The 27,231-nt window shown below is 35.6% G+C and overlaps 2 protein-coding genes across 5 annotated transcripts in view; one reads left to right on the plus strand and one right to left on the minus strand.

The window, feature by feature from the left end:
• The window catches only part of LOC6526243 (active breakpoint cluster region-related protein), a 52,387-nt gene that overhangs the window by 24,227 nt on the left and 929 nt on the right, over positions 1-27,231 (plus strand). For 3 of the 4 annotated variants that reach the window (XM_043206943.1, XM_043206945.1, XM_002099615.4), the window contains one exon: positions 2,433-2,582. The exons of the other annotated variant lie outside the window; for it this stretch is intronic. The gene's annotated coding sequence lies outside the window, so the exon portion shown is untranslated. The remainder of the gene's footprint in view (positions 1-2,432; positions 2,583-27,231) is intronic. 4 annotated transcript variants of the gene reach the window in all.
• LOC120321082 lies at positions 23,782-25,396 on the minus strand. Its single transcript, XM_039372497.2, has 2 exons — positions 25,281-25,396; positions 23,782-24,112 (listed from the first exon to the last, which is right to left on the minus strand). The coding sequence occupies exons 1-2, from the start codon at positions 25,394-25,396 to the stop codon at positions 23,797-23,799; spliced, it is 432 nt and encodes a 143-aa protein (XP_039228431.1). The 3' UTR covers positions 23,782-23,796.

Here is a 27,231-nt window from a genome sequence, read left to right on the forward strand (position 1 = left end):
ACATAAAATTCATCTTTATATTTCAAACCTTTAGTAACCGAAGAATTCATTAAACCTTAATCAATACTTAAAAAAAGTATGATAAATTATTTTATTACAGGCAGAAAATGTGCAACGGCTAGTGTCAAAAACTTGTCGCAGCGCCTCTAAATCCGCTACAACAGCACTTCTTTTGCTGGGGTCTCCAACCTGAAATTCCCAGCTCCACCCCCATTTCCACCTTTGTCTCATTTTGTCCCGAGTAGTTTTGTGTTCCATTTCCGTCACGCTTGAAGACTGCAATTGAGCCAATTGAGACCCACAACTGTTGCGGTTTTTGAAGCTGCTGCCCTGCCGGGTTTTACTAATACAACAGATAGAAAAAAGGAGATTTTTTGAAAATTCGCTTTGAGTAAAGATCTCGTGGTGTTTAAAACTGTATGTGTGTTAATTGGACTTTTATACGGAAAGAAAAAAAAATAAAAAAAATGAATCATTAGTCTCAATTCTACGGCATTCGAGATTTTTTTATTAAATCATTTTAAACCATAATCATTTTCTCAGTGAACATTTCTGGAGGCGTGTAAAGAACGGGGGCTTTAACTTAAACAAAGCCAGGCAACGAGATAATAATGATACACATAATATTAAAACGAGAACAACGACACTATGCCAAGTTAGCAGAGAGACTTTGCAGCAATGGTGCGGGAGGTGCTCCATGGAAATGACTAATTACTTGTTGGCAAACGGCCCGAGGTTCCGAGTGGGTTAGTGGTAAAGGAAGGGGCTTAGCGGGGCCAAGGGAATTACCCGGAACGGGGTACTACGACATCGGACTATCCGCGAACGATCCACATTAGCAGCGGGCGCTGCTCGAGTTGCTCGCGTTGGTAGCGGTGAATGGTAATTGCGGACCGTTATAATACAAGCGCGCATAATAAGATCGAGAAATGTATAAATGCGACACACAACAAAAAGTTATCCATCAGATAATTTGCGTGTTTCTCATGCCGTTGTAAGCTATGTACATATGTATTTGATAAAATGTCCTAAAATCCACCTGACTCTTCGTCAATATTTACATTTTTGGACTGGAATTTTTTTTCTTACGGTTTTAACTGTGTCACCATATTTTTCCTCAGTGAATTGTGGATACTTACGAGATCATGAGGTTGGTTAGACGGCAGTCTGTATGCCCTGATACGCATATTTACTTAAATTCCGACGTTCACTATATGTGGCACCCAAGAGGCAATCAAATATATCCGTTGCTTGAAGAATAAAAGGGTATACTAGATTCGTTAGAAGACGTGAAAGGTAGAGAGAAGTGTATCAGACCTGGTAAAGTATTTACATTCCTAATCAGCAAGCAGACTTTAGAGACGTACATTTTTTTTCCCAATTTCTATCTGTATACCAAAAAGCAGCACAAAACAGTCTTTATGTTAGCTGTGCGGCCATTTTTGGCCAAGTTATGACGAAAAAGGACACAAACCTCGCACCCCGCACGCATAGACGCAGCGCGAGTTTGCCGATTCATGTTGCCACGCCCACTCTAACGCCCACAAACCGCCCAAAGCTGCGAAGCCCACACTTTTGAAAAATGTTTTAATATTTTTTCATATTTGTATTGGTCTTCTAAATTTCTATCGATTTGCCAAAAAACTTTTTGCCACGCCCACTCTAACGCCCACAAACCTCCAAAAACTACTATAGCGTTCTCACTTGTTTTTCGTTAATTTCTGTAAATTGTTAGCCTGCGGCAAAAACATTGTTCTGTAAACGGTGTACTAGTTATTAAAGAAAAGGTTTGCTTGGGGATTTAAAAGTCTATCCTTATTTGGAGCTTCCCGTTTCTGTTTTAATTTTTTTTTGCATCTTAAAAACGGCTTGTATACACTGCGTCTGTAAAAGTATCTACATCCAAACAATACAGTACGAGGATCTAGTCGTTGTTCTCCCTTTGGGTGTGTCAATTCCATTTAAGAGCTGTCGGCACCAATAGGTGTTTTTTCCATATTTAGTTGGTGGATACTCGAAAAAGGGAAATCGAAATCCCGGAAAATCGGAAGGATGAAATGAAAATGGGTCATGTGAAGACTTTGCTATTGCAAATGTAGACAAATTGCATAGAACTAAAACCATGTGTATATCCGAGATCCCAGAGAACATTCTTGATTACGTCGTAATCGTTGAAAGAAAGAAAACAGGAGCACAGGTAGAAGATGGGTTCTTTAACCTTCGTTGAGTCAGTAAATTAATAAAATATCTATCCAATTCATCATCATATTTAAGTGTTAGTGCTCCGATTTAGTTAGTTAACTCTAACAGTTCATAAACACTTGTGCTCTGATTGGAGGACAGGAAATAGAAGGGATGGCTTGAATACCACCTCAATCTTCATGCTTCAGACTGATTCAAAGTGTTTTTTCTTTTTCTGTCATTTATCGCAGATCGCAGCAAGTTTCGTCTCAAAGCACAAGAAAATTGTCGGAGGAGACCCACAAAGAGATAAGAGATGCACCGCACACAATTCCAAGTTTACCGAATACTCAAGGCGTAGTCAAGCAGATTCGTGTACGGGTTCTCATCCTGTCTGTGGGGTATGTAAACTAAAACCGCAAAGAATCTTGGGGTCTTGGGTCTACTCCTCGAATGGAAATCGCTTATGAAAGTCATAACTACAAATATTAAATTCGCTCGCCTCCTTGGAAAAGTATATTTTCTCAACAAAAAATAAAAATTCGATTTAACATGGGAATTGAAATATACTGATATAAAATATAATGAGGGTCTGCAAAAATTTTATTTTTCAAAAGAATTTTTGAATTTGTCCCTTTTACTCCTACTAGCTGAGTTAGATTTAAACACACTTATACAATTAACATGAAATACAATTTACCAAGCTCCCAAACCCATGTAATTGATGTTTAAGAAATCACTTTCATTTGTTGATTGGTGATCGGAAACTTTTTCATCTCGTGGCTCTTTTCGCAACTTCAGCTTGCTAGCTTTGTTTGTGCCCATTCCTCATTCTCCAAGTGGGTGAAATGTGATGATGGGAAAATCTGTTTAACAGAAGGCAAAAAAAATCACAAGGTAGAACATAAAACGTGATTCAGCGACGAGATCTCGTCAGCCATCAATAGATTTTTGTATGTATTGGTTGCTTTTTGTTGCCACTATTTTTTTTTTGTTCTACACTATTTGACTGGACTTCGGAGATTCCTGTTCATAAATAAATATTAAATGCTTCGTATTAAATTAATTTTTTGTTAATATGTTGTTCTATTTTTTTATTTTAATTTTTTAGTGGAACTGTAGTCGAATATTGTAGACGTTATATTTATCCAGTAATATTATAATTTTTGAATATATATGTATATGCGTACATACGTACATATTTCATATCAATTGTTTTTATTGACAACCATCTTATCTTATAAGTCTTATAATATAATCGTATGATCGAATCCTACTTGAGCTTTAAATATTGGAAGTTCGTGTTTATAAAATTGCAATCAAATTTATTGTCATATTAAAAAAAAGACGTTTAAAATTTAAATTTTCGTAATCACATCTGGGGTCGATCCTCCTATCTGTGCGCGTTCCTTTGGTCACAGAAACAAAAACAGAAACCATAACGAACATCCAACTATTTTTCTCAGCCTTAGCAAAAAGTGGCAATGGTCAGAGAGATGGAATCCGATCGCCGATGGCGACAAATGCTGTTTGTGGGAGAGAACCTTCGTCAGGGGACAGCGGAGACTTTATCTACTCGTTACAAGTATCGCTTTTCTTGCATTTTCTATTGGAAAAGAAAGTTTTTCGCCCACTCAAAAATATGGCCCATAGATCTAGACTTTCGTCTCAGCGCTGTCTTTATTTTTCTTGTTTCGTCCTGTCTGGCTTAAACCTATCTGTTAGTCGTAAAAAGTTACACTAAGTTCGGCAAAAATTATGTTTGTTTCCAAACATAAAATGGAATTTATTTAACATGCCCGTACCAAAATTTGAATTTCATTTCAAAAATAACAGTTTGTAATGTTATCGGTGGATTAAAACTTATGCATATATAATATCACGGGTAATATGACGGGTATCTCTTAGTGGAAGCTTATAGCGCACATTCTTGTTGTTTCCGGTGGGATTTCGGTTCTGGATCTAAGTCAGAGTTGGGAGCTATCTAACGGCATCGGTTACACTACATAACTGTTCTCACTTTCTTCACAGACGTTTTGCCGCGCTCTTTGGATTTATAGTTCTTTTCGTTTTGTAATTTTTTGTTCGTCGTCTTTTGTCTTTTGTTGGTCTCGCATTTCCGGTGTTTAAAGTCCAGAACCTGAAACTGGAGTTCTGCTATTACTTAGAAGCCATTACTTTGCAGAAATTCCAAATTGTCTACAGGGAAAGATTCCTATCTTGGCTTAACTAACATCACACAGTCAATTAATTTTGCCCTTCATTTGTGGAGTAAATAAATATCTACTCTATCTGCATTTTAGAAAAAAAAGTTTTTTCTTTGTCTGTTTACCTTTAACCACTTTCACCCATTTATTTGGAATTCTTGTCTAAGAACCCCAACTGAGCTTTGAGCTATAAATCAATTGCCTTTCATAAGCCTTCTGTTTTTAAAGCTTTACGAAGTTGGTGGGAAGTTTATCTTGGCCAAAAAAGAACATTGCGTTTCAGGCCAAAACACGAAAACTTGAGTGAAATCAACTGGAGGAGCCATTAGTTATATTCGACATTTTGGCGCAATGAAAGTAAGTCTGGCTGGTGGTGGTGATGACCGTAGCAAGAAAGCAGGTAAACACGCCAGACATTAAAATAAAATCAAGTAAGTGCAAACAAAAGCTAAAGAAAGAAATAATTGTTAAACGAAGAGAAGTTCCGAAAAGAAAGGTAATAGAAAAATAATGGAAGTCTGCGCACAAATCCAAGTCGTAAAAGCGGCCTGTGCCCATTTTTCAAAGTGAAATTTTCATCAATACCACTAAGTCGACAAAAGAGGCCCTCGCCACAAAAAGGCGAGCAATTTTACCTCCATTGGGAGATAAAAACAACCTGAGTCTAACAATTTTTCTATAACCCGAAAATATTTTCGATAAGACCTTTCCCCGAACACTGAATGTTTGTATTATTAAATTTAAAAACAAAAACTTCCTGTCGGTGGGTATCTGATTTATTCTCCCTCACTAACTGAGTAACTGATATTTGATATAGCGTTCTCTCTTGTTTTAAGTATTCTTCTAGGCGTTATAAGGGTACACGGATAAAAAACATGTTTTTAATGTGATACATGCATAATTGTTTCTACCAATTTGACAAATGAGAGAAAATACATTTTATTCTTTTATATAAGTCGTGGCAGTTTTGGGCGGTTTGAAGGCGTGCCAAAAAAAAATTTTGATATATAATTTGAAATAGAAATTGACAAGACAAATAATAAAATGGGGAAAAAACAATCTACTACAGCCGATTGCTGATTTTCTACACTAATCAAGATTTGTTTGAACTAGAAATTAGCCAAGAGAATTGGCAAAAAGAGGTCGCCCCCATTTGAAATCGGGTGACTAAACATGGTCGAAATAAAAGAGTTGGCAAAAGCAAGTCGGATAGAACAAATAAAATGTTACTGGAAATCGGGGGAGAAACGCATCACAATAGCAGACAAATTTTAGCTTTAAACCAAAAGCTAATGAAAAGGTTATAAATGCCGTTACCTGGCATCAAGGCAGTCGCCATTAAGTCAGAAATTACTGTAAAGTACAAAGAGAGAAAAGTCAGAGAAAGAATTCCATCATGGAACTGCGTTGCACTGGCACAAAAATTACAAACATGCGGGTACACTAAGAATTAAATTTTTGTTCTTAATATTTATGCGGTATTGTCATATTTATTTTTTGTGGTTTCATTTTGACAGTATAAGAAAATTTATTTTTACGAATATTAAAAAGATTTTATAATATAATATAATATTATATTATAATATCTTATTAGGTGATTCATATGTATAAGTTATCTCTTTACCACTTCGGGATCAGAACAATTGGGGGAATTCAAAATGGTAACTATAACGAACAAACTAAAAGTGGATTGTCAACTCTGGAGACTGTTTCCACCTCTTAAATTCTGAAACAGCTTTCTCTGCGCCTTATTTGGTAAAGATTTTTCCAAGTGCACAACAGCTCGCCTTCACACGCCAACCGGCAGCAAGCAGCGAATTGATGCCGCCGATGATGAGCTGCCAGTCAGTCGTAGTAAGCCTACGACATAGACTAAGATTCTGACTAAGACCGTGGCCAAAACTTCGGCTTTTGCCTAAGACTCTAAACCGGCAGGCATAATGAGAGACCCAGACGAAAGAGATGGCAATGCCTGAGATTATGTTAATAAGTTGGAGCTGCCGCGTTTTGCTAGTTGAAACGGTATTGGTAACCCAACTCTTTGGTTGGCCTAAATAACCAAAGACTGTAATACTCTGAAATACAAAATATATAAATACGATGATATTAAGGTTTGGTAAAAGCTCCTACAAACTTCTAAAACCATTTCTTACCAAATAGATAGGATTTATTTTTTTAGCTATCATATAAAATCATAAGAACCATATTTATTATTAGAATTGAGGTATTGTTAATTAAACTCTGTTTAATAGTGAAAAAGCTTCGGTAATAGATTTGATCACCACCACCCCTGCGCAGGGTATAAAAACATAGGCCACAACTACGTAGTCACCATTCACAACAGCAGCAACTACAACTTGCAACAGTTTGCAGAACAGCAACAACGGAACGTCAGACACAATAAGACAACAGTAAAAGCTGAAGCTGAATTCGAGTCTTACTCTGATGCTGCTGAGACGCAAGTTAAAGCGGAGTCTGCATTCTAGGTCATCAACTACTAAGAGCAGGCCAGGCCGAAGTGCAGCATAACGCTAACTCATTTTAAAAATAAGGAAACTATATTCAAAAATTATATTCCAAAATTACTTATCAATAATTAACTTTGAAAAGAAATTAAGCAAAACTATTATTGTTTCCTTCGAAACTCACGGTAATACAAATAATTTTGCAAAAGTATATTTCTACAACATGCTATTCAAAAACAAATTAGCACTAAATCAATAAGTTTTTAAAATAACCTTTTTCCCTGTATTTTGTGGCATGTTGTTGGTCAACGTCTCATTCAGTTATCAGTTGTCTTGCAGAACGGCCCAAAACCCGGGAGCGTGGTGTCTTGAATGTTGAGTTCTGCAGCTGGAAAATAAAGATAGAGATTGGGGTGGATGGCGGAGGCTAAAGTAAAATGGAAATCGGTCAATTGTTGCCGCCTGGTCAAACCGTCACCCAAGAGGTCTTGTGCCATTTTGTGTTTGTGGCCTTAATGGCATACCGAAGTCCAATGGCCAAATAGTAATGGTATAGTCAACACTTCGGCTCACAAATGGTATAGAAATACTTTGCGAAGTCGCGTTATATTATTAGGGCAAAATACTTAATTGACTTAATGCATAGTATTTCAATTTGTGGTCACCACCAGAGCTAGTTTCTTATCAGCTTTTTAGCACTAATTTTATTGATAGGTCATTTAACAATTTAAATCATTAAATTGTATTTATCTAGCTCCCTAGGGTAAAGTAAAAACATTCACCAATTTTCGTTTCATCTTTCTCCGTTTCAATAAAGGGACATTAAATTGGTTCTGTGCTGCTTTTGCTGACCGCCAGTGATTCACATTGAAAATTAACGTAAATGAAAGCGTCGTATAGTTACTTAGGAGTTAACTGATTTTTGATGTGCTAGCTGTCGCTTTATATTATTATAATAACAATGACGAATAATAATCTGGGTGTAATGGTCTTGCAGTTGTTTCGCTTGCTGACAGAATGTGCCTACTCTTACACCCACTGAGCGCCCAAAACCACGCCCACACTTTTGATGCATTTTTTTGTCATTTTATTATTGTTTTTTTTTTCCATTTCTATCGATGTGCCAGAAAAATGTTAAAACTTCTTGTTTGCACTTCCATTAGTTGAGCAACGGGTATCTAATAGTCGGAAAACTCGACTATAGAGTTCTCTCTTGTTTTTTTCTGAGTTTTCTTTGGCTGTCTTGCAGAGGTATAAATTTAATTTTGATACGAAGTTACAACTTAATTCTAATGCCCAGTCTCTGCAAGTCATGGTCGAACATCATCATCATCATTATCTTGTCCAGCAATTGACCAGCGAGCTTCTTTCTACTCCTTCTCCTTTTCCGTACCGCCTCCATGAATTCCAGGGCATTTCACTTTTTTCCTCATCTTGTGCTGATTTTTCTTCGCGTCTAAGCTTTTTTTATCATGTCGCAAATGATGATCGATGTGCGCTTCGCATGTCTCCGGAATTTGCAGTATAATTGGTAAAATGTGAAACTGCAATCACTGTCTGGTCCTTACTTTCATCATGTCGCAATCTTGCCCAGAAGTGATATTTAAAATATAAAGATAATTGTCCAAGCAAATTAATTAAGTCCCTAAATGGGCCACGTCTGCCACTCAGGCCCCTATAATACTTCCTAATCTGCAGCTCAAATAAGTCCGAGTTCCTAATCCTTGCTAATAACTTGGATCGGTTTAGAGTCAGGCGTGATAAATGATGGGCATTACCCATATTACCCAATTCCTAATTTTGATCCTCGCAACCCACCATTCTGGCGTCTTCATCGCGCTCCCTGTAAGCACTGAAAGTAAATGGCTTTAGTATGCCAGTAAGCTTAAAGTGTCTGAAAGTATTAGTCTGGCCCGTACTGATTGTAACTTTCTAAACAGAAATATTACTACAGACCTATGGTTAGATCTTTTTCTTCTTTATCCTTTTTATATTCAAAACCTCTAGGCCCTATTTTTCCCAGTGCATTCATGCTTGTCCGCATTTTCCACTGCCTTTAAGGCGCTAATTAGCCACGTTGGCTGATTGTGTTGGTAATGGCTTTTTGGCCGTTTTGTTTTCAGAAAAACGGAATTGCCGGTACTTAGCGCTAAGGTGTGAGGAATGGCAAAGAAAGTGGTAACCGACAGAAGAAGACTTGAGCAATGTCATGGTAGACACCTAGAAGCGGTCTACAAGCAGAGATTCGATTTTTGACGCAGATGAGCAATGCTTGTGGGGATGTTTAAGCGTTATTTATTAGCATTAATATTAATTAAAGAACTCACGGTCTTCTTAAGAGGACAAGATTAAACGATGTTGTGGTTCTGGGAGTTGAAGCTGAAATATATTTTGACTAAAGTTAAGTTAAGTTCGCTTAAGTTAATTATAATAAATTGGTGTTCAATCAAAAAGCTGTCAATTTACGAATATGAAAGGGCCGCAAACTTTATCGGAATGTCTTTTAGAGGCAACTGAAGTGATTTCAAAATTCTTTCTATTTTGCTCCGAATTTGGTTCCTATCGTTAGGCCAGAATTAATTCTCTTTTATTCCGTTAATTTTCACAACAATAAATGACTTCAATAATTAGCCCCAAAAATAGGTTTTAACTTTTAATTTGAAAATTTGTTTATTTTTGTTTCATTAATTTATTTTAATTGGATTTTATATATTTTTTTTCTGTGCGTTAAGATTAATTTTGATACTTATTTATTATGAATGATTGTTCTGATAACGATAGAAGAATGATCGAAACAATGATTGCATGAGTGAAACAAGGAAAGATATATTCCGGCTTAGAGCTAGAGGAAGATAAGATTACTATGTTAGCTATGTAAGTCTAAGCGCTTACTGTTAAACATTTGATGTAAGCTAGACTTGATTATGAAAAAATGTCATATTGCTTGATAGTTATAATTTCTTCTATAATTAAACGAATTGAAAAGGGGAGTGAGTAATTTCACTGAAGAAAAAAGGTAAATTAAATTTCTCTGCAGCTACTGTTAGCGCTCACTTTTAGCAGTTGGACAAAGTTAGGCAACAACAGCGTTGCCAGCGACCTTAGAGAGTGGGGGACTTATGATAAGTTCTTGTTTTTTGTTTGTTTATTAATGTACAGAAAGAAATATTTGAATGTTTAATACAGATGTCTGATAACAGATAACTGAGACTATTTTACGTAGAAACAAATAAACGGACAGACGAATTTTGCTATACCGACTCGGCTGTTGATACTGATCTAAAATATATACCTTATATGGTAGCAAATGTCTTCTGTACTGCTTTGCCAATTTTTGACTCGAATCATTCTATCCTCTGAGGGTGCTACAGTATATTTAATACAATCAGATTTCTTAAAATTTTAAATTTCTTTTTAATTTCGGTTAAGATTGGGCCGCTTATTAAAAATTAAAAATGATTTATTTTTAATATTTTTTCCAAAGATTGCTAAAACAAAAAAATATAAATAAATAATTTAAAGATAATTTTCCAAGTGCACGAACTTCTTTCCAACGCCACAACAACCAGCATTATTATTTATTTTCTTGATATCCCGCTTTACCCGTTCAGATATTCCTCATTACCCCTGCCCTATCGACTAGGGCAACTGTTAACGTCCAATGCAAATATGTGTTGTATATCGACTTTTTTCGTGCTCCCAACGCCACAAAACCTATTTTACCGAGCAAGTTCAAATATAGTGCTGCTTGGTTTAGTCTCATCCCGTTTTGCACTTTTAACGCGGTGATCAAAATCGGAACAATGACCCAGTTTTGATAAGCGTGTTAAGCTCATGCTAGTGCCATCGCCAAAAATATCGGTCTGTCTGGTTTCGCAGGAATTATCGAAAAATTATCCTTCTTATGGAAGAATACTTTTCCCCAATAATAACTAACTAAGGACATCTTAATATACATCTTAAAATGTTAAAATATTACTTTAAAATAAAGTACTTTATGTTTCAAATGTTGCATAGAGACCATTCTCGCAATATAAAATAAATAACTAAACTAATAGTTTTTATTTTCTAAAAAAAATCTACTAAAGTATTGACAATTTATTTGTATACCAGTCAGTCGTAAAGTAAAATGGTATAGTTCTTCGAAAATGATGTAAGAGATAGATGGATGCTTTTCCGGCCATATAAAGTATACTTATTCTTAATCAGGGTCAATAGCCAAGTCAATCTGGCCATGTCCGTCCGTGTGTCTGTCCTGTGAAATTGGTTTTTCGTAATCCCACTTGCTGAGTAACGGGTACCTGATAGTCGAGAGGCTCGATTAGAGCGTTCTCTCTTGTTTTTAATTTTACAATATGTTCAAGTCTTAAAATTTTTTTTGTTTATTAGCGTTAGTCACTCTAAAAAGAAATAACTCTGTTAACAGGTGCCGTTGTAAAAGAAGAAGAAGGTCGCTCTGTGCCTGTCTCTCCTTCAAGTTCAATGCTACAAAAGCCTCACACATTCCCCTTCAAACCTACCAGTTCACCGTCCACTTAAAAAAAGAGAGTTTAAACATTCGAGGGGCTTCTTTCAAATCGCTCTCTCACTTCTTAAGCACACAGAGAAAAACATATTTTTGTATCTTCTTTCAAGTGGTTTTTATAGAACTGATTTGTCTTAGATAACCTGTTTAGGAGTGATAAATATACATTTTTCTCCTAGCTATATACTGAAATGTAAACTTTTTTACACTGATTGCCCTATATCAAAACTGCATTGTCCAAATAATCTTTGGGGTTATATGGTAAAAATCAATTGATAATTCTTGTGTTTTAGTGTACGATCGCCGAAGCGTGTGAGTGCATTCTTGTGTGTATGTGTGATGGCCGTGGAAATGGGGTTTGTGCTATGCTGTGCTGCTGCTTTCTCCATCCGTTCTTTTCCGCTCTTCGTGTGTTGGATTCGTATTCGGGTTTCTGTATGGGCTTGGGTGGTTCTTCTTCTTGGATGGATCGGACCGCTGGAAAAGGCATAAAAGTGAGGCTCAAGCGTCAACAGCAGCCATTGCGCGTGATGCAATTGAAGTGCTAACACCTCGCACCGCTCGAGTTTTCAACTAGAAGGTCATCGCCAGTCACCAGCGGAGGCATCAGCAGCGTAGCAACATTCTGTACTTATTTTTTTTTTTGTTAATCGCGTGTGTGAAAAATTCGATTCCTTGCAGCTGCGAGTTTATCAAGTGAACACGATCCCAAGTGAATAATCACAAAAAAATACAAAACACAAACTGTGAAAGTGCAAAAACACACTGATAAACATTCGTTAGAGGATTAAGGCTACAAGCCAGAAATATCGTGCAATATATATTACTGAGGTAAGATCAGGATCTGAAGCCAGAAACCTAAAAGCAATATTAGTTCAACAAAAGTGAATAAAAAAAATTTAAAAGTTATACGAAGAATATGTATATATAAATTGAAATTAAAATAAAAGCAAACAGAGAACGGAATAGTCAAAGGTGCATTTACTTGCCGATTTAATCCGGCCATGTCTGTCTGTTTGTCCGTATAAAATCAAGAAAAAATAAAAATAAAAGATATTTTATTATATTCTTTTTTGTTACATCTATAACATATATAATATTATATTTGTCCGGCCAACGAAAGACTTAGGCAAAAAACTTTAAAAAGACAAATGCGCCAGCAACGATTTCTGTTTCGTTGAAAAAGTTTTAAGAAAAAATTAATACATATAAAAACTTTTTCAATGGTAGTTTGAAATAGTGTTAATATAATTAATATTTTGAATGTACTGCAAGTTACATTAGGTTGCCCACCTACTATATTTGGAATAGGATTTCAGTGGAACCAACAAATTTAGGTGACAGTTAACTAGTTAAGATTTACCAAATTGTCAAAAAGACATTTTGCATTATGACATTTTAAAGTGGTACTAAATTGTATAAAAGACTTAAAACTATGCAAATATGAAATTTTAAAGTGGCAAGTGGTGTGTAACTCCTTAAGTTAGATTTTAAGATGTTGACTGTTTTTAATTTTTTCTGCTAAAGCCGTTAACGCATTTAACCGTTATTACCCAGCGGTATGGTCACCCCATTCATTAAGCAAGCATTTAGTGGCCCATGTTCTTGTGCGTGTGGACAGAAAAAATAAAGCGACGGCCCCGAGAGCATGAGAAACGCATAAAAGCGCAGCCAAGAGAAAAGCAGAAGAGCGTTGTGTTTGGAAATTTGAAGAAACAAATAAATATACCGGACACAACGTAAAAACCCAATCCTCATTTTTAGTGAGCTCTCAGATAGTGTACCTGGCATTTGTTTTAATAGGTTCCTAGTAATAAAACGAACTCGGTTCGAATGAAAACTTTATTGTGTTCAGCGCCCCGGAAATAACGTATTAATCTGACATTAGAGTGCCCTCGCCTTTGTATTAATACACATTTGAACTAAAATGGCAAAGTATTGTTAAGTAAAAAAACAAAATGTGGCGGAGAAAATACAGAACATATAACATAAAACACAGGAGTCATTAAACGTGATTTGGGAAATGGAACCTAGAACCTGCAGGCAGAAAAAACTTCGGCACTTTAGCACAAAAAAGCGGCAATCAAAGAACCGAAATGCAGACCCCAAGGGGTAGACATTAGCATCCAACATCATTTAATGTCTTGCCGCGATGCAAATCAGCGACAGCGCCATTAAACCAGTCTTGCAATCCATCAATGGAGGCAGGAAAAAATTTCTCCTCATTAAAGACGGATTTCCACTTTAAACCCTCAACTTACTCGGCACATTTCTCCTTTCCAATGCGTGTTCAAAGTTGACCCAAAAAGAAAAGAAAAACAAGAAAAACGCCGAAGTCAAGTACCTCGACTGTGAGATACCTCAACCAATCTAACTATTTTTGCTTTCCGATATACTCCCGGTGATATTCAACATATCGACATATGTATTTAATCATCCACAATCAAAAATGTTATTGAATGCAACGGAATTAAAACCACCTTAAATCATTTAAAATAAATGTCGAACTTCGCCCAGGCTTTGGCAACAATATTAGCTTCGTTCCTTATGAGTAACGGGTATAAAAAACAATAATGTAAAACGCTAAACGCCAACTACTGTTATTAACTTAGCTCAGATAAAAGGAAATAGCTTGGGTATTTTAAAATTCAAATGAATCGAATGATTGCCCAAAGGGGTCAAATAAAATAATATATCGTATCTTTTGTTAAACACAATTTTCGTTCCCAACCTTGATTCTATTTAAAGAAGATTTGACACATTATTACCTACTTAACAAGTGATCCTAGACTTCCAGCACTAACATCTTAGATTTTATTAGCGCCCCACTTTGGTGGCCTTGTTTTTGGCTTGTGCCGCTTGGCTTGGCACAGATTTGCTCTCCCCCATATTTTCTTCCTATGTGGGTCGCCTTTGATTCAATTGGTGGCACTTGTTCATCCATACGCATGACACTACACAAATGGAGTTAGGAATTTGCTAGGCGAAGTTTTGAGGAGCTGTTGAAGAATGATAAAACGATACAAGCTGGAGTGAGTATTAGTGACGAAAGATGACGAAAGTGGATGCTGAAGAGATTGGCTTAAGGGTACTTAGACTGGCCAAAACCAGCGAAAGAGTTTTCTGAGTTGCTATGTTCAAGGGTATTGACGTTTATGATATTGTTCTGGTAGACATCAAATTTATATAGTGATTTACTAATTACTAAAACTGACAAGAATCACTAAATTTACTAAATTTCATTTTAATATGTTGGACCAACTGGCTTTAATGCGCACGACAAGGGCTTCTGCAGAACTGGGTCTGTGGTCATTCGCTTTTCATATTTTCTCCGTTCTATTTAGAAAATAAAAGGAAATCTGTTCCAAATGAAATTGTGACCGTCGTTTGGTCATGGTTATTACAGCAAATATACGCGTGATCATCATGATGATGATGACGACGATGATCTAGCACTTGTGCCGTCGTTCCAGACGAATTTTGTTGTTTTTGATGGAAACAAAACGAAAGCACTGTAATAACTGTGCTACAACAAAGGGTCTAAAGAATCTATGTTATTCCAACGGTTTTTTTTTGTTTTGGCCTCAACCTAATAATTCACCTTATGATTAAAACGAAATGATTTTTAGTTGGAACACATCCAGATGTTTCTTTGCGGCACAGGAAAATAACGAAATGTGAGATTTGTTTTGGTATTTTTGCGTGTTGTGTTTGTGTTTTGTCGTAGATCCATATCAGGCCATAAAATCATAATTATAATAATATAAAATTATAATTTGAATAATACATAATTATTATACAAAAAAAAATATACAACATATAAAATGTGTCCTTTATTATTATAAATAAATGTTTATTATAAACAGTAATTATTCAACACCTGTTGAAGATGTCGTATGTTTGGTCAGAAGTGCGCAAAGCACTAAACGAAATATGTGCTATTAGTAGACGAGTCTACATCGCAATGTCCGTCTTCTTCTACGCGATCTAATATGTTCTAAAGGGTACTATGTAATATGACCTAAAGGGTATTATTGCGGCAATATATATATGTATGTACGTATATGACAATATATAGTTTTCTTGCTATTGACAAATAGGGATTGGGAAAATAAACGAAGTTAGATAGAAAGTTTTCTCTTGCATTTATAACTTTCACGAATTTATTTACCGAAAGCACGAAAAGACCACCTTATAATTACAGCCAATTAACTGCGTCCGTTTATACCCATGTAGAGGGCCAATTTATTTCTGTCAAGTTTGCTATGCAACAAAGATGGAGATGTATAAATTATATATATTTTCATATATTCAGTATCAATATTCGAGCTAATATAACAATTTTTTAATTTTATTAAAAATATTTTCAATCAGTCTATTAGTCTTGCCAATTTCTATAGATACATATGTCAAAAACACTTGGCATACTTGTTTGAAAAATGTTTTGATTTTTTAATTGTATTATATTTTGCAAGTCTCTATTGATAAGCACATAAGCCTGTGAAAAAAACCGACCTAACCTGTCACACTTTTAAAAAATGTTTTTTTTGTACTCGTTTATTTGCCAATTTCTATGTAAATGGCAGACAAGTTTTTTAAATATCTCTTATATCTTAATAAATTATTTCTGCAAGGTTATGTAAACTGAAGCTTTTCTAGCTTTCTTTCTTGTTCTTTTTTTAATCGGTGTAAATAACGAAAACATGACCATTTCAATTTATTGGTATTAAATATCTCTTATATCTTAATAAATTATTTCTGCAAGGTTATGTAAACTGAAGCTTTTCTAGCTCTCTTTCCTGTTCTTTTTTTAATCGGTGTAAATAACGAAAACATGACCATTTCAATTTATTGGTGAGATCCTGAATGAAAGGTTTAATTTATCATAATAAACCAAAAAAATATAACCGGTGAACGTGTGAAAGTGTTCCCATTTTATTTTTCTCGGCTCCAGTATCAATTTCAAGTTCCCACTTCGACGCATTCCAAATGTTTTTTGGTGTACGAACGTTCAGGGGAAAACGAGTTGGCCAAGACATGAGTTTTTCTTGGGTGCGTGAGTGCCGCTCATAAGGTTCATACACCTTGTTCTCTGTTTTTTATTTTCCGGTTCTGGTGGGTTGGGCTCGGGTTCACTATACTTGGTACTTGTTTTAATGAGTTCACAACGAAAAAGAGTTAATTACGAACGTCATGCGTATGCAAATGGCTACTGAAGGAGGGTAAGGCGATGGAAAGTGTGTTTCTGGAGTGTGCGAATGATCGTTCACTTTGCAACACGAGGTTTATCTCCATCTGGATTCTACGCTCCCCCGGAATTTGAAACACGAAGAAAATCCAACCATGCAGTGCACTTTGCATTTCCATAGCAAAAGCCATTCAGTTTAATAGGAAAATTTGAGTTACTTCTTCGCTTTCTCAAGCTATTTTAATTCGCTTTTGTATCTCGAGCATTTTGTTTTCTGGGTCTTAAAATGGCGACTGGCAATATGGTAAAGTAATCATTTATTCTGTACCTTAATTGCTGGCATGGTGCACCGCTGATTTTTGCCGTGCTTAAATTACTCAGCATATTGCATGCAAATATTTTCGTCGCTGGAAATTCACAAACCGAACGATTTTAACCCCTATGTGGGTGTGGCAACATGCTATATAGTTCTATGTTCGACGGGCCTGTACATTAACCTTCTATATGTATTAGTTGAAAAAGCAAAGGCCGTGTATCTTTGTATCTCTGTATCTACCTACTAGTAGTTACCGTTACGCAGATGCCGGAGAAAACATGTTTTATAGAACCAGAATTAGAGAATAGAAAATGATCACTGAGATGCGCTTAATGCTGCAACTAGAATTTTCAACTATAGTGATAGATCAATATAGTGATAGATCAACTTATTGTAAATGGCCAGTGGAAGAAATATTCGTATATATTAAAAAAAAATTTATATATAAAGGTGCACATATGTACATATCTTGGAAGTGTCAATAATTAAATAAAGCGAAAGAAGAAACTAACAGTAAACGGCCGCCAAGAAAAATATGCAAAGCATCAGTTTAAATCGATTGAAAACTCGTTTTTCACACCATTGACTGGAAAGTGCATTTTATGTAGTTAATATAAACGAATAAGATGCGATGGAAACGTGGCATTAAGCTTAGATAGAGTGAAATGTGTGATCCGTTAGATCCCAATCCCAAACCGATCTTAAAGTGTAGAAAATTCTGTTAAATTTGAATATATGTATGTATCATTACACTTGGTAAACTTTAAAAAAATTTATACTTTTTAACAACAATAACATTTGTTTTCTTTCTTCTCCAATAAATTTGGTGAAGCTTAGTTAAGCTTATTGCATTAAGTTGGTGCTTTCCATAAAAAAACTGTGTAAAACTGTGGATAAACACATGTTCTTAAAGAAGAGTACTATTTAACTAGACATTATCAAAACAGAAAGAATTTTTTTCTCCGCTTAACTCTGGCTCTCTTCAACTTGAATTTGTGTACTTAATGTCTTCCGTTGTTGCTACGGTTATTATTACGCACACAGACCAAATAAGGCGATAAAGGGAATCCAATCTTAGTGGATTCCTTATTGTTGCCTTGCTCTATGTTCGATTGTACTTTTCTGGTTTTCGCTTCTATTTATAGTTTAGATGCAGAAGGTAATCTCCAAGTGTCAATTAGTACCTCAGATGGAAGACCATCAATCTGTCCATTTAACGAGCAATTTATTAGCTTTTAAATTTCCTAAGATCACAGCGCTCATACAGACCAGATCGACTGGCCTAGTGGTCCTGACCAAGAAAATATACTCTATAGGCTCGGAAACACTTCCTTCTGTCCGTTACATAATATTCCAAGAATTTAGTATACACTTTTATTGTACGTGTAAGGAGTACAAAGACATAAGCATACGGTTTCAAGGCCCTCAGAATTGTCCATTTTAAGTTGTTCTTTTAAACGCAACAGTTTGTATATTCCCTATTGGAACATCTAGACTTTGGTAGTCTAGTTTCAACCTTTATGATCATCTTAAACTCCTTATCAGCAGCCTTTATGCCATTAGGTTGCCATTAGTGAAACTATTTGGCGATAAACACAAAACGCTTTTGCCGCCGCCTATTTTTTGACTCCCTTTGATGACTTTGAGTAATGCCTCAAACTGACAAAGGTGTTGCAGTTTCCACTGCATGCGTTCATAGGACAGACACGCAAAAAGATTAAAAAATCACGACCAATACATATTGGATTGTGCATACATCGTATGTACATATTCGTAACCGCTTTCTTCTACATGTTACATACTTTTTAACAATTCTAGTATACTAGTATACTAATAACAAAGAAAACACAAAAAAAAACTGGAAAGGCAAGCAAAGTAACAGTAAAGGTTCAACAAAGCAGGCATTGTTCGCTACAAATTGTCACACAGCGTCACATCTTGTTCCCCTGTTCCCCTTTCTAAGATCTAACCCCTTTTTTTAAAAACCTCTGTAAGAGAGTTTTTCCTAATACGGAAGTCAGCAAAATAAAAAAACATCAACACACTAGCGGCAATAGAAAACCTACAGCTGAGCTGAGCACGAATGTCAAGGCAGGCGTAGAAAGCAAAGAAAAAATATTTAGATGGAACGTTGATAAGAGTATGTTATGAGAACTTTGTCCATATACGGTGATACCAACAACAAAAACTAAATAGTAAAGTATAGGTTTAAGCAGGAAAAACAATGCTTTTAAGACTGCTATTTAGTAATAAAAAACAGTTTAATTCTTACTGGAGAAAGTCCAGCTTTTTGTAATAAGTATTTTTGCAACTAGTAACATTTTTAAAATATCTCACAGAAGTACTCAACAGCAGAAATTTTTTCTTTTAAGAAAAAAAGTAGTCTATTGGTGTACCAGGAGCACCAGCGGCTGGCAGCTTTCATTTATTAACTTAGTTTTTAAAAACTGATTCAAAGTGAAGGTTCATCTAAGCTTACCAGAAAAAATTCTTTGACTGACAGACAGGCGGCTGGGGGCCAAAAGATTATCATCTAGGAGGAGGACATTCGATTAACATTAGGCCAAGGCAAAAGAAACTAAAAAGAGGAAATACAAATTATATAGGAAAGGTATCGAGACATGACGATTTATGCAAATTTAGTTACTTAGTGTTCGTCAGTCAATGTTTTGGACTCTCTTCACTCTTCTTCCACTCTTCGTGATGGAGGTATGGAGTTTATTCTACTCACCTACAGCTGCAGACAGATGTGGTTTGCTTTAGACAGACGTAGCGATAGTTAAATAGGTTTGTTGTATAGAAAGTATGAAAGATAAATATAAAAAAGAAAAATACGTTGAAATGTAAATGTAAAGTTCAATGAGACCGGAAAATAACTTTGATCAGTTAACGTCTATGTTGAGTAAGGGTCAAGTGAAATAAAAGCGCTTAAATCTAAAACCGGCTTCAAATAAATAGACATTTTTCCAGTATGAATGGTACAGGATACAGTCATCTGATTTTTTTAAATGTCAAACATCAATTCTTAAACTTTTAACAATTTACAATAGAGAATTGATACAAAATTGTTTATTTCTTTGCAATCCTTTGAATGCAGGGATAACATTTTTACTGAGAATTAGAATGTTACTAAAGATCAAAATGTTCAATAATATTTAGGTTAAGACCAGGCCATAAACGACGATAAAATTGCTAACTGGAAGTCTTACTTGTGAAAAGAAATCAATCCTGATGGATAAGAAATAATTGCGATTTATAAATATTGCTGCGGTCAGCTGTCACTATTTTCAACGATGTTAAATATCCGGTATCCAAAAGGGGGCCGAAGCTATTTTACAAATCAAATTCGGTTAAAGGACATCGTCATCGTCTGAGATGGGATTGCCATTTACGGAGCTCCCTACGTGGGTTAGCCACTCCAGAAACAGAAACCGACATCTCAAACCCAAAATGGCCTACCATTTGCATTTTTCATGCACGCCATTCAGCCCTCCGGTTTCTCAGTTTGATTGTCAGGCCCATTTCAGTGCAGTTGCTATTTATGTTTTATGCTAAAGGAGCGACCAATACGAAGGTACCACTGACTGAATATACGGACCTCTATAGAAGGTGCACTTGGCGAAAGTTCGGCATAAACAAGACAGCAAAAACTAATTAATAAAATATGCTTAAAATTTATAAAATATAAATACTAATCATGAATAACATTTTTTTCGAGCTTCATAACAAGCCCCACGATTTTTACGTTACTCTTTAATTTTAATTTGTGAGGAAAATTATTTAAAATTTAATATTAAGGTATTCTTTCTTTTAGTGCGTATTTGCTTGGCCCGTTTCCCCCCTTCCAAGCAGCGCGGCCAAAAACATCACATTCAGATGCGGACCAAAGCCAAAGTTATGTCAGGGGAAGCTTAAAGTACTAAATAGTGTGATTGCTTTGTCCTGTCATCAAGGTCCATTCGTCTTTCATTCCCATTATGTATGTAGTATATCTACCCATTTGGGCCAGTACTCGATAAAAAGTATCGAAAACTTACATCAATGAAGTATTTTATTAAGTGATCACTCAATCCGAGTGGTTTCATTAAAAATATTTGTCAATTGATCCCTTCTATCAGATTTATTTTAAAACTTTGCCACACCATCTATAACGTCCACAAACACCCATAACGCTAAACACTGTTTGGCATTTTGTTTAAGTGATTAATATTTATTTACGTTCCTAAAATTAGAAGCCTACTGAAAGTTAGCTATAATTTTATTGGAGAGTCGTCTTCCTACTGCCTGCGAGGCATTTATTACAGCATGCTTGTCCGTCTGTCTACAGAAGCTAAAATGATTAAGAAAACATATTCTAAAAACGTAGACGCAACAAAATAGGTGAATTTTTTGTTATTTTATTGATTTAAAGTTCCCACTTTCACTCTTACTAGCTAAGTAACGGGTATCTAATAGTCGAGAAATTCGACTATATTGTTCTCCCTTGATTGTTATTCCGTTCTGATTACATTCGCCATTGGATTACAACAAAATAGAAAGCAATTTGAATCAAATTTCTAGAGTAATTCAAAACGACAAAAGCTCCCTTCCGTTACAGTATGTTCCATTTCCACGCTGTGCTGATCATGTTCATATGTACAATGTATGAGCGTCATAAACTACCATCAGAAAAAATATATTTTCAGATGTCTTGTCTTTTCTTTCACCGTAGTTATCTGCCCTCTTTGGAAAAGGGAAATGTTTGCTGATTAAAAACAACAAACACACTTCTATTGAACCTTTTAACGTTTTCTAATTTTAAAACATATCTATCTTATAAATTGAAAGAACAAACAAAAGATTAAAAATAAAACATAAAAGGGGGAAAACAGACAACATATGGCCGCATTAAACCAAATTAAACTTCCGTTAATCAAAAAACAGCTACGGTCTCAAGTCGTCAGTCAATCTGGAACATCAGCGACCACGGACAAACGAAGAAGTTTTTCTACTGCCTCTTAAAGAAAGAGATGGAGAAAACAAGAATACAAACCGGTCAAAATTAACCTACTTAAAAGTGGAGGCCAACTTGGATGACTTGACTCGGCCGACTGTTGTTTTTTCGGGGTCTTTGAATTTTCCTTTTTTGTTCTGCCCAAAAACCAGAAAAAAATACTACAAATTTTAAAAAAAGTAACCTAACAACTGATGCTGTGGTACGTGCCGTGTAAAATTTAAAAGTGAAGAAAGGAGAAGAAAGGCGAGTTTACGCTAATTATTCCCAGAAGGCTAACAAGAAAATACGCTATAGTTTAGCTGCTGGTTGCTTCATTACTTAGCTAGTGGGTGTGTAAGAAAAAAATTTCAATATTACATATTTTAAAAAAATACATAAAATCTATTCCTATGTCTCTACAATGTGCATGTACAATCTGAAGTTTTAATATAGTTTCCGAAATCTCAGCGCTTAAACGGACATGGTCAGATCGACTCGATAAGTAATCGTATACAATAATATATAATTATTGGGTCGGAAATGTTTCTTCTTCCTAAATCAAGTACCTTTTTACTCTAAGATTAACGGTACTTTTAATCAATCAATCGACAAATATCAATTATATGGCCATTGTGATGTACTTTAGAACATTGTTATTGGTTCCAATTTTGTTAAAAGCCAGTAAAGGAGCTTAAATGACCGCATGACCTTTTATGAAATATTTGTGGACCTACAAAAATATAACAAATTTTAAATAAGAAGTGTAAATGTGCTTTGCGTTTTTTGATACATTTTCTTCGGATCTCATTTCGGGCTTAACCGCAAAACAGGAAAATTGGAAAAAGCCACTTGGAAGAAAATATTGCGATGATAATGCAACCGCAATCTTAGACAGTATAGGAAACTAGTAGAGAGGAGACTCCAGCGGTGGGTCCATTTGTGGTTATTCCCGTAGCATCGAAGGACGTGCAATATAAACAACCGCAATATCTCGGCCACATCCGAAGGCAACTGCCCAGGGAGCCAGGTTAATTGATTACTCTTGGCGTCCCCGACAATTTAAGCACTGGCCCCTCTTGGTCATCCTCTTAAATGACAAGCGTCACGAGATCACTGCATAAAACCAAATTAAGTCCATTGGTAACATTAAATTCTCAGAGGGCACGAACTTGTAAGTCATGTACACTAAGAAAACCATGGGGCCATTAATAATTATTTTTATTTTGAACGGGAAATGGCAAGAAACTTGACGATGGCATAAATATTCGGTTTTACTTAATTTCGTAGCCACTTCTGTTCTTTTCTTTCCTTTTAGCCTTTTCTCGACTCACTAGAAATGAGATTGCGTAGATTTGGCGGATCACTTTTAAGGCTGCAAAACTGTGGCGTCTGTTTTTTATATTCAAATTGAAAATGCTAATTCTAAAAATTATCGACCCAAACATACGAAACGGAAGCCACAAATGGCAGCGTGAAATTAAAGGGCGTCCAACGTAAAATTAGCAGCTCGTTTGGTTTAGCGGATTAATTTCATTTGAATAACTGAAATTATAGTCCCCACCGACTTTTATCTCAATATTTGTTTTAGCCACAGAAAATTTGAATGAACTGCTGCGGTTTGGCAACATTAAACACGCAACATTAAATTTGCAATATTGAATTTGCAACATTGAATTTGCAACATTGAATATGCAACATTGAATGTTCAACATTGAATTTGCAACATTGAATATGCAACATTGAATGTGCAACATTAAATTTGCAACATTGAATGTGCAACAATAAATTTGAAACATAGGTAACATTCAACGCAAAACATTAAACATATCAAAAGTTATTTTGTATACATTGTAATTTACTTAATTGACATAGGTAATGCAATGTAAACAACATTTCGTCCACCAATACTTATAATTCCCAATCAGTTCTGACTCAATCCTCATGGGATAGGCGCTATGACAGGACATAAATCAGTTGACCGGAAGTTATGATGTGATAGGAAAAGTAGTAGTTTGTGTGTCGGTGTGTGCGATAGTGGTTCCTGAGGCCATATTGGTATCCTGTCCTCATTCTGGATGCAGTGCATCATGGACCTGACCTGGTATGTTCCACACTTAGGAGGTAGTTTATGATGTGATAGGAAAAATAGTAGTTTGTGTGTCGGTGTGTGCGATAGTGGTTCCTGAGGCCATATTGGTATCCTGTCCTCATTCTGGATGCAGTGCATCATGGACCTGACCTGGTATGTTCCACACTTAGGAGGTAGTTTATTAAATTATGTTTTCATGTTCACGTGCGCTTTGATACGGGCTTACATATTTATTCTCAAAACGTATTTAATTATAAACGTACATATTATTGATTAATATAAAATTGCAGTTATTCATACATATAAATTTTTTGCAAAAAATGCGACAATTTGGCCAAAAATTATTTTAACAGAGTCGGTCAAAAAGTGATTTGGTTGGTTAGTATTGGTAATTAGGAGTACAAAAATATAATTCGTTTAACTTTCTAACCACTTTTAGCCAAGTTATACCGAAATTACCAATCGTAAAGATTGCAATTTTGGCGAAAATCGATTTTCTGTTTTTTTGCGTAAATAATTATCAGTATTTTGATCACAGAATTCGAAATATTGGTCCAAATATGGAATGTCATACCTTGTTGAGTTCGTAATTAAATTTCAAATCGAACTGTGTTTTCAAAAAAAATGAAATTTTTTTTCACATTTATTGCAATTTTTGATGATGTTACCCCTTAAAAAAAATGCGACAGTTTGTCCAAAAATTATTTTAACAGAGTCGGTCAAAAATTGATTTTGTTGGTTAGAATTGGTAAAAAGGAGTACAAAAATGTAACTCTTTTAACTTTCCGCCCGTTTGGTTTAGCGGATTTATTTCATTTGAATAACTCAAATTATAGTCCCCACTGACTTTTATCTCAATATTTGTTTTAGCCACAGAAAATTTGAATGAACTGCTGCGGTTTGGCAACATTAAACACGCAACATTAAATTTCAAATATTGAATGTGCAGCATTGAATTTGCAACATTGAATGTGCAACATTGAATGTGCAACAATAAATTTGCAACATTGAAACATAGGTAACATTCAACGCAAAACATTAAACATATCAAAAGTTATTTTGTATACATTGTAATTTACTTAATTGACATAGTTAATGTAATGTAAACAACATTTCGTCCACCAATACTTATAATTCCCAATCAGTTCTGACTCAATCCTCATGGGATAGGCGGTATGACAGCACATAAATCAGTTGACCGGAAGTTATGATGTGAAAGGAAAAATAGTAGTTTGTGTGTCGGTGTGTGCGATAGTGGTTCCTGAGGCCATATTGGTATCCTGTCCTCATTCTGGATGCAGTGCATCATGGACCTGACCTGGTATGTTCCACACTTAGGAGGTAGTTTATGATGTGATAGGAAAAATAGTAGTTTGTGTGTCGGTGTGTGCGATAGTGGTTCCTGAGGCCATATTGGTATCCTGTCCTCATTCTGGATGCAGTGCATCATGGACCTGACCTGGTATGTTCCACACTTAGGAGGTAGTTTATTAAATTATGTTTTTATGTTCACGTGTGCTTTGATACGGGCTTACATATTTATTCTCAAAACGTATTTAATTATAAACGTACATATTATTGATTAATATAAAATTGCAGTTATTCATACATATAAATTTTTTGCAAAAAATGTGAAAATTTGGCCAAAAATTATTTTAACAGAGTCGGTCAATAAGTGATTTAGTTGGTTAGTATTGGTAATTAGGAGTACAAAAATGTAATTCTTTTAACTTTCTAACCACTTTTAGCCAAGTTATACCGAAATTACCAATCGTAAATATTGCAATTTTGGCGAAAATCGATTTTCTGTTTTTTTGCGTAAATAATTATCAGTATTTTGATCACAGAATTCGAAATATTGGTCCAAATATGGAATGTCACACCTTGTTGAGTTCGTAATTAAATTTCCAATTGAACTGTGTTTTCAAAAAAAATTAAATTTTTTTCACATTTTTTGCAATCACTAACGAAGTCGATCTGGTCATTCCCTCTGTCAAAAAACATTAGAATATGAAGTTGCGTAACACAGACCATGCGGTTTTTTGCACATCATTTTTTCGTGCTGGCTCCAGGCTCTTTCTGCATTCAAAAGCCAGTGGGATCTCTCTAGAGCCAACCGTGCGCATGCAGCGACATCCGACTTGTGTGTGTGTACATACATATATCCTTATGCATTGTGCACAATGAATTGATGCGGTTGTGTTTACTAACACAAGCAAGTGCATTCTATTTTTAGTTCTTTCCGCTCTCCACTTTGTGCGAGCAGGAGCAAAGCCACCAAAAAATAGCTGCACAGTGCAGAAACAAATCATGGCTGTATGTGGTCTTTGAAATATAAAAGCTAGCGATTTGAGATAAAGCATAAAGATTCTAGTGGCACATTCGCAGCTTAGAATATTTGAAAATAAAATAGTTCAATTTCGCCCTCGTAATCCCACTAACTGAGTAGTTACACAAAATGTTATTCGATTTTTTATATGTTGAAGTTGCGATCGTCTCTTATTTTTTGACTTCCCTAAATAATACGCCTTAGTCCACCGAAAAAGCCATGTTGCAGCTGTTGCTACCGTGATCTTACTGTTGTACTTGCCTAACAAGATTTGTTTGCCATCTTACTCCTTCTTTTAGGAGCACCATTTGGCCAAGGTCTGTTGACCAACCAGTTGGCCGGCTTTTCGTGTCTAATCTGCCAGCAGCACCAAGAACAGCTACACAAAGAGCAACTAGCAACTCCTTGGCACAAGAAAGCTGCTTGCGAAATCAAGTGATTACTGTCTGGCATCACGAGTAATGAAACGTGACTCAAATTGTAGTTAAACACCCAAACCGAAGCGGCCAGGAGATCTGATGTCATTATATAGGCATACGTATACATACTGACCCATCACACACGCAAACGCCAAAAGAACAAAGAAAAGCAACACTTAGAAAAAGCCAACACAACGAACAACAAAGAGATCGCGCAAGCTATCCCTGAGGAAAATTTCAATCAGGTCCCCTTATTCCGGTCTCCAGATCCTAGATCCATGAACACCATGCCCCGACCATGCTAGGCGTTTAGATAATGTCGCCGCTGCTGGAAATACATGGTCAAGTTAAAGTCAGAATGAACAGCAGCTAGACAAATATAAGGAATCTAAAAAAAATATATACATAAGCTTGAGGGAGGTCTTTAATATATAATATAATATACATATGTAGATATGAAACGCATCCACTTAAGTATGTAACATGTTTTACAATTTTTGTTGTTAATCTAACAATTGTGATAAAAAAGAGAGTATT

Source organism: Drosophila yakuba, chromosome X, assembly GCF_016746365.2.
Source record: "Drosophila yakuba strain Tai18E2 chromosome X, Prin_Dyak_Tai18E2_2.1, whole genome shotgun sequence".
Taxonomy (NCBI): domain Eukaryota; kingdom Metazoa; phylum Arthropoda; class Insecta; order Diptera; family Drosophilidae; genus Drosophila; species Drosophila yakuba.

Excerpts from the sequence above, each read along its gene's own strand:
- LOC120321082 (XM_039372497.2), bottom strand. The coding sequence starts at position 25,396 with ATGATGCACTGCATCCAGAATGAGGACAGGATACCAATATGGCCTCAG. Across the intron at positions 24,113-25,280 it reads CATCATAAACTACCTCCTAA|GTGTGGAACATACCAGGTCA; the intron begins GTGTGGAACATA and ends ACTACCTCCTAA.